At 37.8% G+C, this 15,405-nt stretch overlaps 1 protein-coding gene across 1 annotated transcript in view; it reads right to left on the bottom strand.

Moving 5' to 3' along the window:
* Positions 1–158: 158 nt before the first annotated feature.
* abce1 (ATP-binding cassette, sub-family E (OABP), member 1) overlaps positions 159–15,405 on the bottom strand; it is a 28,975-nt gene continuing 13,728 nt past the window's right edge. The window contains exons 11-18 of the mRNA XM_077218340.1: positions 14,354–14,575; positions 12,413–12,472; positions 11,785–11,843; positions 11,584–11,694; positions 6,052–6,194; positions 4,020–4,142; positions 2,940–3,051; positions 159–806 (exon numbers count right to left, since the gene is read on the bottom strand). Coding sequence (XP_077074455.1) covers positions 759–806; positions 2,940–3,051; positions 4,020–4,142; positions 6,052–6,194; positions 11,584–11,694; positions 11,785–11,843; positions 12,413–12,472; positions 14,354–14,575 — 878 coding nt within the window. The 3' untranslated portion in view covers positions 159–758. The remainder of the gene's footprint in view (positions 807–2,939; positions 3,052–4,019; positions 4,143–6,051; positions 6,195–11,583; positions 11,695–11,784; positions 11,844–12,412; positions 12,473–14,353; positions 14,576–15,405) is intronic.

Genomic DNA, 15,405 nt, shown 5'->3' with positions numbered 1-15,405 from the left:
AACATCCTTCTCTTTTGTAATCTTTACATCGTGTTTTTCTTAGTTGCAACTTGACAGTTTTTCCATTTTAAGTAAATTTTTAGTTGCAATTCCTTAAAAAAAGGTGAAGCAAATGTAGTTTTGACACCAAATAAACAACAAAAACAGGCCAAAGAACATTTCTCAGTTGTGGTCTTTCCATTTAGTCAGTTTATTCGTAAACAATCTCACTGCACAGACGTGTCACCCAATATTACTGAGACATCAGATTTTGTTCAGCTGGTTTTAATTTCAGCTTCAGTTGCATCTTCACATGACTGCTGAACTCAAAAGCCAAATCTTGTTGAAATCTGGTTAATATGATGCAACACATTGTGTAACATGATTAAAATATTTTATTCAAAATATACAGTTGCATGTTTGCCGTGTGTAAAGTCGTTCACACCATTTTATGACCAGAAAGAGCTTCAGTTATGTTAATGATAACAGTAATTCACCCGGAAACGTACATATTTTCCAGGTTTCATTCTCGAATCATGTCCTCTCCTCTCTCTGGCAAGATTTCACAAGCTTGGATTTCATCTTTCAGGACTTGTTATCTTGTCTTGTTTGTTGAATCGCACCAATGACCGAGAGGAGAGAGCAGAACTGTGTGTTTGAAATGGACCCGCTGGGCAGTGTGACGGTGGTGGTAATTCAGTCAAACATGTAAGTCCGCAGTGCCAGCGTTTGCCGGTTTGATGTCATACTGAGCGGCTAAATTTCATGAAATGGGATCTTCAGTCATCCAAGAAGAAGTAGTTTCCACTCTTCTTTTGTTCCACATCCTTAAAAACGGTAACAGAAAAAGGGGTTTTAATAAACAAAGATACAAGACTAAGGACCTTTAAGGTAGAGATGGGCGCTTTCAAAACACGCTTTGTGAATTTTTCAATTTGAAGCGTTGATCCTAATATTACAGCAAAACATTATTAAAACGATCTGTACTGGGGTTTAAAAGACTATATTTAGTAATATTATCGATTTGACTGCACTGATACTATCAAATTAAATCAAAACAAACTGAATTGAATAGGGGTGCTCCGATCAGGATATTTGGGGCCGATCTCCGATTACTGGAAGCTGTATCACCCAATACCGATTACACGGTCTATTTGAAGCCTTCTATTTATCATGTAGCATTATTTATTAAACTATATTTAACAACAGTGTACATTAAGTATTACAATTAAGAGAAGACAATGTATCATGAATTGACACCTATGTATTTATTTGCAAGGAACATGTCCAGCATATTAACTTAGCAGCCTGTGCTTGGTTATTGGGAACAGCTTAGGGCTTGACAAATACCACTTTCCTGTAGAATATAAAATAAAAAAAGATAAAAGACAGAACATCTGAGTCTTTAAATTTAGCTAGACTACTTTAAACTAAAAACTGCAACAAAAAAGGCTATAGCAAAAATAATGATTGGAGTCAGTCAGCCATCAGTTTTTCTAATACACTATAATAAGTTCACAGCAACAAAAAATACAAATAACTAACAACTTCCATATCTGTATTCATCTATAAATTTGCTTTTTTCTGGATGCTCAGTCAGATTTTGTGGGAATTTCGAGAGGAAGAGAGCGGGAGAGTGAGGTAGAGAAAGAGAGAGTGGGGATAGAGATTATTAGATTAATTTCTCTCCAAAAGCTTACTTATTGTTTAATATTAAACATCAATATTTTGGTAAATTTTTTTTTTTGCAAGAACCCTTGCAAAATTATTTTAAACAGATTAAGAAAGCCACCAAACTGCTCACATCTATGGTTAGATTGATTTGTTTAGATCCAGTGAAGTCGTGTCCCACTGTTTCTCAGGATCGATATTGTAGCCCACCATTTTCTTAACATTAAGTCACGGATGTACCTAATACAAACAAATAAAACATATCCAGTTAACTAGCAGAGCATTCATTTAGTTCGCTATTAAATAAGAAATCTAGCGCTAAAATGTGGTGTTGTTTTTTTAAATCAAGATGAGCGCTCGTTGCCGCGTCTATCAGTGTCATGGAAACAGTGTTGTCTGTGGCTCGTGCAGTCTTCACTCGGACGCGCGCTTCAATCTATCACCGTTGCGGACTCTATTAATTCCGGTGAAATCGCAAAATAAAATGCACACAAACGTGTCCCTGCTTGATATAGACTGTAACCACTGATGAACATATTCAGTTTTGATGAGAGAAAAAAAAACGATACGGGTGCGGATTCGAACCCGTAACCTCTGACACGCTTGGCAAAAGCTTTACCACTAGACCATTTAAGAACTCAAACATAATTTGCGGATCGATGAATTTAGTTACGGGTTGAGCAGAGAGACTGCAGTTTGACAAGCGGGCAGCGGCATGGTACACGCATTGCAGATTGATTGCTAATGAATTGTCTTTTTCACACACCTTGTAGAATTGCCAGATCGGTGAAGCCATTTTTATCAGGGCAAAAAAAATTGTCTCGCGAGTTTTGCCTCATCTGATCGGCTTTTCTGGATCGGCCTTTGTAGAGACCGCCGATCACACATCCCAAAAGCAATTATCGGCCAATTATGATCGGCGACCGATCAATCGGAGCACCCTTAGAATTGAACTTGTTTCATGATTGAACTTGTTTCATGATTGAACTTGTTTCATGATTGAACTTTACACAGTTACTGAACTGACTTGAACCGAATAATGTCTTCTGTAGAGCTTTCAATTTGTTTGCATCATTATTTTTATGTGTATTACTGTGAAGCTTCTGAAACAATCTGTATTGTATAAAGCACTATAGAAATAAAGCTGACTTGACTACTTGATTGAATTGTCATCAACACGATATTGAAGTAACAGTTTAAAAGTGAATTAATTTTGGGTTAAATGTAACCCAAATGAAAACAATTTGCCAGGTTCATCGATAAAGTGTCGTTTCGAAATGCATGTTTACCTTAATGGAATTGAGTTTGTTAATTCTTGGTCTGAAGTTGTTTGGGTCTCTCCTGAACGTGATCTCCAGCTGAGATAAAAACTTATTCATGCCAGCCAACAGGTTCTGTGGACTGAGGAGAAACATATTTCAACATTGACATTAGTTGCATAATCACTATCATGTTCAAAGTGCATGCAATATTTGATTCATTTGGAAAATGTATTTTCTATCCATAGAAAATGTTTTTATAACACTTTACTCAAATCCACAATAAGAAGCATTTATTCTGCATTAATTATGCCTTGTAATGCAACTTATAATGTATGATCTAATTAATAATTGTAACCACAGTTATGATACCTTATACTTTCCAAAGGTGCAACAGTAAATAAGTATTATAATGCATTATATCATATGACAAAACCAATTTCAGATGTAACAAGGAATCTGCAAATATTATAATGCATTTTAATTTTGGTCATAATTTATTAAAATGTATAATGCATTACAATGTACATCATGAATACCTTTAATGCATCATACATAAAGCAGGGTTCGTACAGATTCTGTAAATATAAATTAAGGTCTTTTCAGGTTTTCAAGGACTACAATTAGAGATTGCACTTATCAATATATTTAATTAAGTTAATAATAAATTAATAATAATTAAGGATTTTTTTAAACTCAAATTACAGATATAAGGCATCCAAAATACAACATATGTAATAATATATTAAGTACAAAGTTTATAAAGGGTATTATTGTTCAATTAATGATATTTTATATTATAATGTTGGCGTACTTTGTATTGAGAAAATGTCTGATGGGTAAATTTCGCGTGAAAAGATTGTATATGAGTTTTTTCAAAAAAATTTAATTTCATATATTTTGTATTTAAATAAGTCAAGCACTTTTCAAGTACCTCTTCGTAAATATGGCTGTTTTCAGTGGTTTTCCAGGACTTCAATTTCAAATTCGAGTCAAATTCAAGTACTTTAAGCACCTTGTACGAACCCTGATAAAGGTTACAATTTATTGCAAGTCATGCAAAGGAATTATCAATTACAAACACATTATCGCTGCAAGTAAAGTACGTACGCATTGGCGTTAGTGCTTCTGGAGGGAATTCCATCAAAGACAATGACCCGGTCCGCCAGATAAGTGGCCATGATGAAGTCGTGCTCCACCACGAATGCCGTCTTTTTGGCGTGAAGGATGAATCTGCCAGGCAATGAAAGACACGAATAAGAGAGTGACGTGACGAGAGAAAGAGTAAAAGATGTTAAATTACTGAATACCTTAAAACAATCAACACCCCATATGTGGACATATGTGACCCTGGATCACAAAACCAGTCATAAGTCGCACGTGTATATTTCTGGCAATAGCCAACAATACATTGTATGGGTCAAAATTATTGATTTTTCTTTTATGCCAAAAATCATTAGGGTATTTAGTAAAGACTAAGGGTGTCATCGAAATTAATTCACAATCTCAAAATTCGAAAGAAAAAATGGAATCGTTGATGCTGCCACGCCCCCATGTCGCGACCTTGATGGAAAGTTTGGATCGTTTTACTGACTTTATTGTTCAGTCTCGTTCATCAAAATTAACTAATCTTTTTTCTAGTCATTTCAGGGGCTTTAAATGTTATACTTTTAACAGGCAAATTCCCCGAACACATCCACCAACGCAATCTTGATCATATTCTGAATTAAGAAATCATTATAATGCAGTCAAAAATAATTTACAGGGAACATTAATAATTACTTGACCTTCCGAGTCTTTTGTTCATTTGTCGCATGACAGAGGCAATGAACGGATCGTTCATGAACGACTCATCACGGCGCGGGAAAAAATACACACGTGTTGACAGGCTGTGATTCCTCTGACTTAGATTCTATGCCCGAGCCCAAACTTGGCCCGACCCGGGCCGATATTTCCCGTCACTATCCTCGGGCCGGGCTCTTGATCTATAGAAGTGCACTCTCAACGCAATAGAGTGCGGCGCGGGACTAGATTTGATGGCCGAGTGCGAGCGCGGGCGGTAATGCACTCACTCTGTGTGTGCGGGAGAATAAAAAGATTCTGCGGGACTCCCGCAAACTAGAAATATCTATGAATAAAACAAAAACTAATGCATTTGTATTTATCTGTTGCAGAAAAGCAACAAGAACAACTAAAACAAAATAGAAACAATTTACAGGCCAGAGATTCTATTTATAACATGTTTGCAGCGTTGAGCGATTTAGCCAATCACAGACATATGTGTTGATTTCTTGAACGCAATGGCCAATCAGAAGCATTTAAGATAGACTCTCCTCACCGCTATCAGCTCCTCAGAGCTGAATTCTGTAAGCTGGCAAATCCTCTAATTATAACAAACAAAGTGTAGGCTATATATTATGAAAGATTCATTGTGCAGTCAGCTTCATTGATAATAACAGAGATGTGTGAGATTGCGATGAACTGCAACAGCAACCTGTGCTTACAAAAAAAAAAAGTAAAAATCGAGAATCGAATCCAACCGTGACCTTAGAATCGAAAATGTAATCAAATCGAGGATTTGGAGAATCGTGACACCCCTAGTAAAGACCATGATCCATGAAGATATTTAGTAAATTTCCTACCTTAAATATATCAAAAATATATTTTTGTGAGTGGATGCAGCACAATCACCAACAGAAATGGACAACTTTAAAGGGGATTTTCTCAATATTTTGATTTCTTTGCAACCTCAGATTCCAGATTTTCAAATAGTTGTATCTCGGACAAATATTGTCCTATCCTAACAAACCATACAACAATGGAAAGCTTATTTATTCAGCTTTCAGATGATGTATAAATCTCAATTTTAAGAAAATTACCCATAATACTGGTTTTGTGGTCCAGGGTCACATATTTCAAATTATAAGGTCTTCCTTTTTTTCTCTCCTCGTCTGTTCTTATATTTTTGTTTATCTGTTTGTTTTTTTTGTCGATATGTGTATTTTGTTAAATTTCTGTATGCGTTTCTGTATGCATTTCTGTAAAAAAACAAAAAAACAAAACAAGGAAGGACACTTAAATGAAAATAAGCATAAACCCCATAAAATGTCAAACTCAGCCTTGAGAGTGTTGTGTATGTTACCGTTTGATCACTCTGGCGGCCATCAGACGCTGCTCAGAGTCCAGATATGCCGAGGGCTCATCGATCAGATACACATCCGCAGGCTTTCCTAAACACAGCGCGAGAGCGACACGCTGGAGCTCACCACCAGACAGATTCTGGACCTACACACACACACACACACAGACCATACCAGTGTGACCTGTCAATCTGTGCAGTGCTGGTATTGATAACTAACAATGTTAAATTATTAAAAAAATTATTTAGTCATTGCTGAAATAAAATACAAATATTAGATTACTTGAAAAAAAAAAAAAAAATCTTTCAAAAAGACACTAAAAAAAGTTCACACCCACACACACGGCCTTTATTTACCTGAACTGCAGAAGGTAACCGGCTTTTATTAGAGGCAGGCATTTATTTCTAATTCCATCTTTTTCATAAATAATAGGATTGGGCCGATAGACGATGCAATCCTCTATCGCGATGGCTGACAGACATCACTATGTTGAGACTGCATCGCGATCCCCCCGCCCGCTCTGTTTCCATGGTGACGCGTCATGCTTGGCACGCACGTGATTCACCACAGCCAAACTAGCGCTGTATGACAGATGTAGCACTTTTTTTCCTAAATATTAACAAACTTGCTTAAACATCCAAACTCCGATTCTCAAATACATGTAAGAGAGTTTGTCGTTTCGTTTAAAACGTTATAAATGATCTTGATCTGTAACGTGAGATGTTTGTTTGGGCCGCAGTTCAGAGATTCCTGTCAGTTGGATTTATTACAGCACGTGAATTCATCAGTTTCTCACGAAATACATTAAAGTAAGTGGCCGGTGAACTGGGAGAAGAACAGAGTAAACTTAATAGCTACTTGCACTGTGATATGAATAAAACACCTCGGCAAATATATTTGAATTAGTGTTGTCACGATACTAGAATTTCTAACTTCGATACGATACCTTGAAAAATATCGATATTCGATACCATTTTCGATACCACAGAGAAAAAAACTGCCACAATATTAAGGGGGTCTTTTTTTTATTTAAAGCTAAATATTACAAGTCTAGAACATGACAATGAGGTATATTTTACATGAACAAAAATGTCCTGAGTTCTATCTGTTAATATTTTTTCATTGGACCAGAGCTAACATGATCCGTTGTGTTTTTATTACCTACTGTTATCAAAGATTAAAATATACTGTAACAAATGCATTGGTCATCGGTCATAAATGCTGGTTAATACATTAACTTAATTTGATGAACAGATTTAAACGCAAACGTGTGTGCATCACACACGGAAACAATGCTCACTGGATCAGAATCTAGTCAAGTTACCTTTATTTATATATTGCTTTTAATAATACAGATTGTGTCGAAGCACTTAACTGTATCAAATTGGAGGATAGAGTGTCAGTAATGTATAATAATAAGGTTAAACATTCAATTTTCAGTTAAAGGCATTTCATTATTGAATTCAGAGATGCCATTGTCTAGCTCAGTTTAGTTTAATTAGTATATGTGTAATCAAATTGATGATAATCGCTAATGAAGGCAAATTGCAGAATTAAATAATAATTTTTGAATAAAGTTAAACAGACACAAGTTAATTTACATCTGACCACAGTTACAATATTTACTTGTCTACGATTCCTCAGTCAGATTATGTTAACTTTAAGAATTACAGTGAAAAACGAAACACAGACTCATATCAACAACAATACTAGGCCATCTTGGTTAATGTTTCAGAAAAGTTAAAATGAGAAGAGTTACAGTGTTTTAGGATGTTTTTAGCAGTGGTGCAGGTCTGTCCAAAAAACAAACACCCCTGATGCTGAGCATATGCTGCTAAATGGTACCCCTGGAGCCAATTCCTTAAGTCTGTTTTCATCTATAAAATAATTTTACAAAATGAGTGATGAGAGGGATATTGATAGTCAAACAATCTTTTGGGTGCCCGCAGCCCGCTCGCAGTGTGAAGCGCGTGTCCGCGCTATTCTCCGACATGCCCGCTCGCGGTGTGTAGCGCGTGTCCTGTCCACGCCATTCTCCGACTCCGACATGCCCGCTCGCGGTGTGTAGCGCGTGTCCTGTCCACGCCATTCTCCGACTCCGACATGCCCGCTCGCGGTGTTCTTTATCAATCAACCAAAGCCGGTCGCGGGGACGCCGCACTCGGCATCTTTCCATTCACTTTTGCTATTTAACCAGAGCGAATGAGACGAGTGCGTCACGTGTGGTGTTTGTCAACGCGCCTTTGGAGAGAAGTGAAAGTGACTGCTCGGCTAGTATTGGTGTATCGATACTTCGGGAAATTAGTATTGGTACCGTTCAGATATTTCAGTATCGATATTTATCGAAATATCGATATTTTTGACAACACTAATTTGAATGAATTGTTATTGCCGCTTCCATAGACACTATTGTGTATTTTACAAACTATAAATTCTTCTATAAATTATATGTATTTAAATGTCTGAAACCTAAAATAAACATGATGTGGTTAAAAACACTGAATAGTTGTGATATACGGTATGACAAGCGCTGAAAGTCCGTCTTTAGCTCAGTGTGAAAGCACAGTTTGAATCTGGCAGTTAACGTTATGTCACATTAGAGCGGGCCGACATCGATGATGAGATGTAGAGGAAAATATCTAGTGGAAAATGAGTATGTTACTAGGGTTGGGCGATGTCTACCAATTTGGTATCAGACGATGACTACAGAGAAACATCGCGATGGACGATGGGGGGGGATATTAGAATTAACATTCTAATCGTCCACTAGATATTTTCCTCTATATCTCATCAGCAATTTCGATTTCGGCACGCTTTGCAGCAGCTGAGCACTAAGGTTGTGTGTCCGCCAAAGCGTTTTTTCACGCAGCTGGCGTATAATTCCAATTGTTTTCAATGGGAGCGCCGCGTTTTTTAAACGCCATGAGCGTAGCGAGGCGTTGAGCGTGTATTTAACGTTCAAGCGCTGAGCGCCCGGCGTTTTTTACTGGTCGCCGAGAGTTGAAAAATGTTCAACTTTGGATAAAACGCAGCGCTCATCACTGTCACTTTTTACACAGCCATCCAATCACAGTGGAGGTGGGGCGGGACAAATATCACATGACCAACTGTCACAACATTCTTTCTGTACAATGACATCAACCAGCAGAGCTAACCGAACAAAATGGATGAAAAATACATTTTTAGTTTGAAACAAATTATCTACGAAACCAGTTACAAGTACACTGTAAAACACTGTAAAATACATCTTAGCAATGAATCGTCTCAACTGAAAAAACGCAGCGCTGCCAAAACGCTCTCAATGTATGTCAATGTACATGTATGTATGTATGTATATATATATATATATATATATACATATACATATACAAATATATATATATATATATATATATATATATACATATATATACATACATACATGTGACTGCGGGGCAGTCATGGCCTAATGGTAACAGAGTTGGACTGGTGACCAAAAGGTTGCTGGTTCGATTCCAGTCCCGGCAGGAATATGACTGAGGTGTCCATGAGCATGGCACCTAACCCCCAATCGCTCCCCGGGTGCCACTCAAGGCTGCGTGTGTGTGTATCCACGTCTGCAGTGTGTGTGTGTTCACTACTCACTACTCTGCTCCTAATGTGTGTGCACTTACTTGGATGGGTTAAATGCAGAGGTCAAATTCCAAGTATGGGTTACCATACTTGGCCATCACGTGTCACTTTCACTTTCAAAAGAAAATGTTCTATGTGCTTTTGTTGTGTGCGCACACACACACACACATATATATATATATATATTAGTGCTGTCAAACGATTAAAATATTTAATCGCGATTAATCGCATTAATGCCATAGTTAACTCGCGATTAATCGCACATTTTTATCTATTCTAAATGTCCCTTAATTTCTATTTGTCTCATTATTTTTTCTAATTTTAATGCTCTTATCAACATGGAAAAGTGGATCAGCAGTAAGTTTGTTCTTAGCTGTGGTATCCATGTGTTTCTGTCTGAAGTCATCCATTGTAGAGCTTAGATCGGGCCCAAAAAATCAAGCCCGACCCGAGCCCGTGCGCATTGTGTCCGAGCCCGGCCCGGCCCGACACATAAACTGTAATTATGAGCCAGAGCCCGATTTAAACCCGTCCATTTTTTTAATACGTGGGTCGTTATAACTGACGTTCTCAACTACTTTCTATGTTACTTTCTCCCGCCCGCAACATTTTTGTCCCGCTCCCGCCCGCAAATACACTCTTTTTTTTGTAGGCTACCTCCAAATACTTTCGCCTACCTGTTGCCACCATACACATAAGCATAAATGCTCCTGATAAATTATTTGTTATTAAAGCATTAACACACAAACCACTGTTATAACATAAAAGCAAGCAGGCTACTGAGTGCATGGTTTGGCATGACTGAATGCGCGCAAAGTGCGCTCCCTTAATAATTCCTAAAAAGCTGACATCAGTTCATCGCAATCTCACACATCTGTTATTATCAGTGAAACTGACTGCACAATGCATCTTTCATAATATATACACTTTGTTTGTTATAATTTGAGGATTTGCCAGCATACAGAATTCAGCACTGAACAAAAAGTCTGTTTTGAGCGGTGAGGGGAGTCTATTTTAATTATGCTTCTGATTGGCCATTGCGTTCAAGAAATCAACACATATGTCTGTGATTGGCTACATCCCTCAACGCTGCAAACATGTTATAAAAAGAAACTCTGGCCTGTAAATCGTTTCTATTTTGTTTTAGTTGTTCTTGTTGCTTTTCTGCAACATATGAATAAAAATGTATTAGTTTTTATGTTTTATTCATAGATATTTCTAGTTTGCGGGAGTCCCGCGAATCGTTTTATTCTCCCGTATCCGCACACAGAGTGAGTGCATTACCGCTCGAGCCCGCCCTCGCACTCGGGCATCAAATCTAGTCCCGCGCCGCACTCTATTGCGTTGAGAGTGCACGTCTCTAGATCGGCGTCTCGCGCTCGCGCCATCCACTCAAAACGTAACGTTAGCCTACTACTCTTTGGCCGGCGCGCAAGCCCAAACAAGTACGTGCGGCGTGCCTGTTGTTTTCTTTCCGGTCTTGCTATCCGGTGTGATGTTGTAGTTTTTCTAACGTTACTAGTTGTTGCAACAGCATGTGAAAAAAATACAAAGTTTGCTAGGCCAAAAAGAGCGTTAATCTCGCGATAAAAAAATTGACGCCGTTAAAATGTGTTTGCGTTAACGCCGTTAATAACGCGTTTAACGCACGGCACTAATATATATATATATACACACACACACACACACGTCAATCTTTGGGTAGACTGAAATTTGAGTCAATTCACAATTCATAGGTTTTCTAGACCAGCTAAGTAGACACGCTGCTTCAGATTGTTTAGGTTGGTGCTCCAACTAACTTAAAAGTACACATTAAATACATGTAAATACAGGATACTTTGGATATTTTAAAGAATAAAAAGTGGCGATAAAACATTTTAGATGCATCCTGAATAGTATATAAATAAGCCTGGTTTACTCACGTCTTGGTCGATGATGCTTTCGATCTGCATGGGCTTCATGACGTCAGTGACGAACTGAGGGTGTGTGTATGCGTCTCTGATCTTATCGTGCAGAAGAGCTCGCACGCTGCCCTGAAACACACACACACACACACACACACTGAGGATTCCTGCAGTCTGACCTATAGTTTACAGCTCAACACTCACAATGTTCAAACTCACTTTAAATTTGGGGCTGATCTTCTGTGGTTTGTAGCTGACGTTCAGGATGGGCACATCACCTGAGAAACACAACACACACTCACATACCACTAAAAGGCATTTAAAACGTGTGTTTGCATGTAGAAATCAGCCTGTTTCTGTGTCGATTTGCTATTTCTGTGGGATGAAAATTCTCAAATATCCCAAAAAAGAAAAAGAAATCATATATAAAGATGTATTTTAGCTACATTAGACTCTAGTAATTATTATTTGCATTAATAATAGAATAAAGTTTTGACGCCATGACAGATGCTTTGGCTATTTTAATGGCAAGTAACAGAAATACAATAAAATAGCACTTTAAAAAAACTATGTAAGGCTTTTGAAAATTTGCTTTGAATAAAAACTTTAAAATGTAATCCTGTTAAAAAATTTTTTTTAAGATACTGGACTGATATTCAAGATCCATTTTTTCTAAAATATTTTGAAACTAAATTGGTTAAACTCGATTAAAAAACAAAAATCTAATACAATCTAGTAGAAATATTAAAAACCAATAAGATAAATTTAGTAAAAAAATTTTTTTAAGGTTTAAAATGAATAATCTCATTTTCAATGAGCTAAAATGTGCTGAATATTAATGTTTCACCTCCTCCATCTGGTTTGAGGCCTCCTGCTAGCATTCTGATGAACGTGGTTTTCCCAGTTCCTGAAAGAGGAAAACTTGTTTAGTGGAAAATAATGCAATCACAATAATCACTTCCTTTAAAGGTGCACTTATCAGGATTAAATAATAATAATAATAAAGTATTGATTTGCTTGTGTTTCCAGAGCCTGTATTTTGGGTTGTTTCTGGGCTGCAATCTTTAGCTAGCTGGTGTGTCCTGCTAAAGATGGCTAAACTTGCTCGCAAATTACAGCAAGTCATGTCAATTCTTTCATATACACAAAAAAGGTTCACGATTCCTCGATTGCAATTTACCTGCGTCGAGTAACCAGCAAAATACACACACATTTCACAGACGAAAATCCATGAATCACATTATTAGAGCGTTTTCTAAGGCTGCACGATGTATTAAAATCATACATGGCGAGTTCACAAATGCTGCGATTTAATTAAATAAATATATGACCTGTGTTTAATATACACGTGCTTTATTTACATGCATGTAGTTAGGCGTGTTTCAGAGCGGCTCAGTTCACAGGAAAAGCTGGCTATAGTTGCTTATAATGTTCATCTGGGAACGCAATGTGTCCCATTTAATCAGATTTGTAAGGTAAATCATTTATAAACATACGCCAACAGAGAATATATCAATGTGTTTCTAAATGTGCGAACTGTTTATCACGATTTTCAAAATAAATGTCTAAACGTTTTGATGTCCACGTGTTCTTGTTCAAGAATTACAGCGGCAGCAGCATTTCCATCATAAAAAAGTGGCCAAATAATAAACATTGAGTGGGTATTTATTAGGGCTGTAACGGTGTGTGATATGAAACCGAGATCACGACACTCAGATCCACAAACCTGTGGCAGAATCGCGACACACACCTTCCAACTCCCAGAGTTATCCTACCCGTCCAGATCCAATGATAACACATCTTAAATTACTATTAGTATTACTTGAACTTAACATTATAAACTACACCACAAAACTAGTTGAGGATAAATTGTTTAATTTTACCTGTAACGGCCGTTTCACATCGCAAGCGTCAGCGGCGCGTGAGCAGCGCGTATTTTTTTCGGCATGCATGTTAATCAATGAGTGCGTTCACACCGCGTGAGCGTCAAGCAGGAGCGTCGCGTGAGCAGCAGTGAAGCGGGGGTTTCGGCTTCGTGTCTATTTTTACTGCGCTGCTCACGCTCAATTAAAGTGAAAGCACACTTTTGATGGACACAATTAATATGATTTCACACAAAAAGTGCCCAAAATGCATAGAATTTGCATGTCTAGTGTGTTTTAACAAGAATTGCAGTATGTCAGACAAGGAAATGAAGACTAACATAAAGAAAATAACTTTTTATAGAAAATGTACCCATCAAACTAGTTTTTATTTATTCAGTTTGGGCTTTGAACAAACTTCAAATGTGTTTATGACCACCAAATTCTTATATGTAGCCTTATGTGTAGCCTGGGAGCCGCTGTTGTGACGCTGTACAAACGCTTCCAGTGTGAATACTCGCGCGCGTCTGCAGCTTCAGTGACGATGTAGTTGCGCTGACGTGCTGCTCACGCGCCGCTCATGCTTGCGGTGTGAAACGGCCGTTAAAGTGAAAGCATGCTCTTGATGGACGAAATAAATATGATTCCAAACAAAAAGTGACAAAAATGCACAGAATAAACACATCTAGTGACTTTTAACAAGAACTGGAGTAGGAAACAAAAGAAAATGAAGACTCACAAATATATATACCTGTAGGTTTTTCAAATGTTACTTAATAAAAATATACACCCCCCCCCCCCCCCCCCCCCCCAAAAAAAAGAATCGCGGTTTGTATTGAATTGTGGGTCAAAAATCGTGATACGAACCGAATCGTGGGTTTGTTTGCAAGAGTACAGCTGTAAGTTGCACAAGCGTCTCCTCTCACCGTTCTCTCCGAGCATGACCATGATCTCGGAGTCGGTGAACTCTCCTTCGGTGATGGTGAGCGAGAACTCTCCCATGCACTTCTTCATGTTGGGATACTGGTAACGACACATCTTCTTCACCTCCTCCTCAGCCGCTGTCTCAGCCACTTTAAACACCAGAGATGTCTCTCTAAAGCGCAGGTTCTCTGTCGGCACGAAGCCATCCAGGAAAATATTGATTCCTGAAATAAAAAATAAAAAAGAGGAGAATATTATAGCAGGGTTCCCACACTTTTCTTAACTTCAAATTCAAGGACCTTTCAAGTTCAATACCCTCAAATTCAAGGACTTAATGTGGGGACACATTTTAAGTGAGAGCAAGGTTACATCGTGTTACCTTGCAAGATGCATTATTACAGTTTCGCGTGCGTGAACGTCATGGCAACAGACAACACAAAGTACCTCACGCGGGAAACACTTGACGTAATGCATAAATGCGCGTAACTAACATAAATCAAGCAAGCTAGTACAGGCCACAAAGAGTTGACGAAGCAGCACATTAGTGGACCGGAGGGAATAATATGGATTTTTTTGCACACAATAAATTCAAGCACTCTCAAGGACCTTTATTTATGCATGTTTATTTTCAAAAACTTTCCAGGACCTTGACATTTTTTTTAGGACCCATGGGAACCCTGTAATAATTAAAATATAAAATTTTCCATCATTTATGAGCCAACTCTCAAATACACTATTCACCTGCTATATTACCAAATGTACACGATTTTTCATATTAACAGAAAAATATACCAGGATAACCTGCTTCTCTGGAGACTCCCCTTCTTCAGAGAACAGTTAATGATATGCTAAAGCCCACCCACACATGGATCTGATTGGTTACAAAGTAGTTTGTGACGTCAGAAACACCAGCGATTTCAAACCGTGTTTTTGAGACTGTCTTTGGTTCACTGCAGTTTTAAGGAGTGAATACTCAGCAATGCTGTCGAATTAAGAATTTACACAATGTTTGACTTAAAACACATTAAAAAGACCACATAGACATATAAACAAC

This window comes from Siphateles boraxobius, unplaced genomic scaffold (genome assembly GCF_051911475.1).
Source record: "Siphateles boraxobius isolate OS27281-9 unplaced genomic scaffold, OSU_SipBor_1 77, whole genome shotgun sequence".
In the NCBI taxonomy this organism is placed as follows: domain Eukaryota; kingdom Metazoa; phylum Chordata; class Actinopteri; order Cypriniformes; family Leuciscidae; genus Siphateles; species Siphateles boraxobius.
Note: the sequence above shows the minus strand (reverse complement) of the source record. Positions and strands in the feature narration are given on the sequence as shown.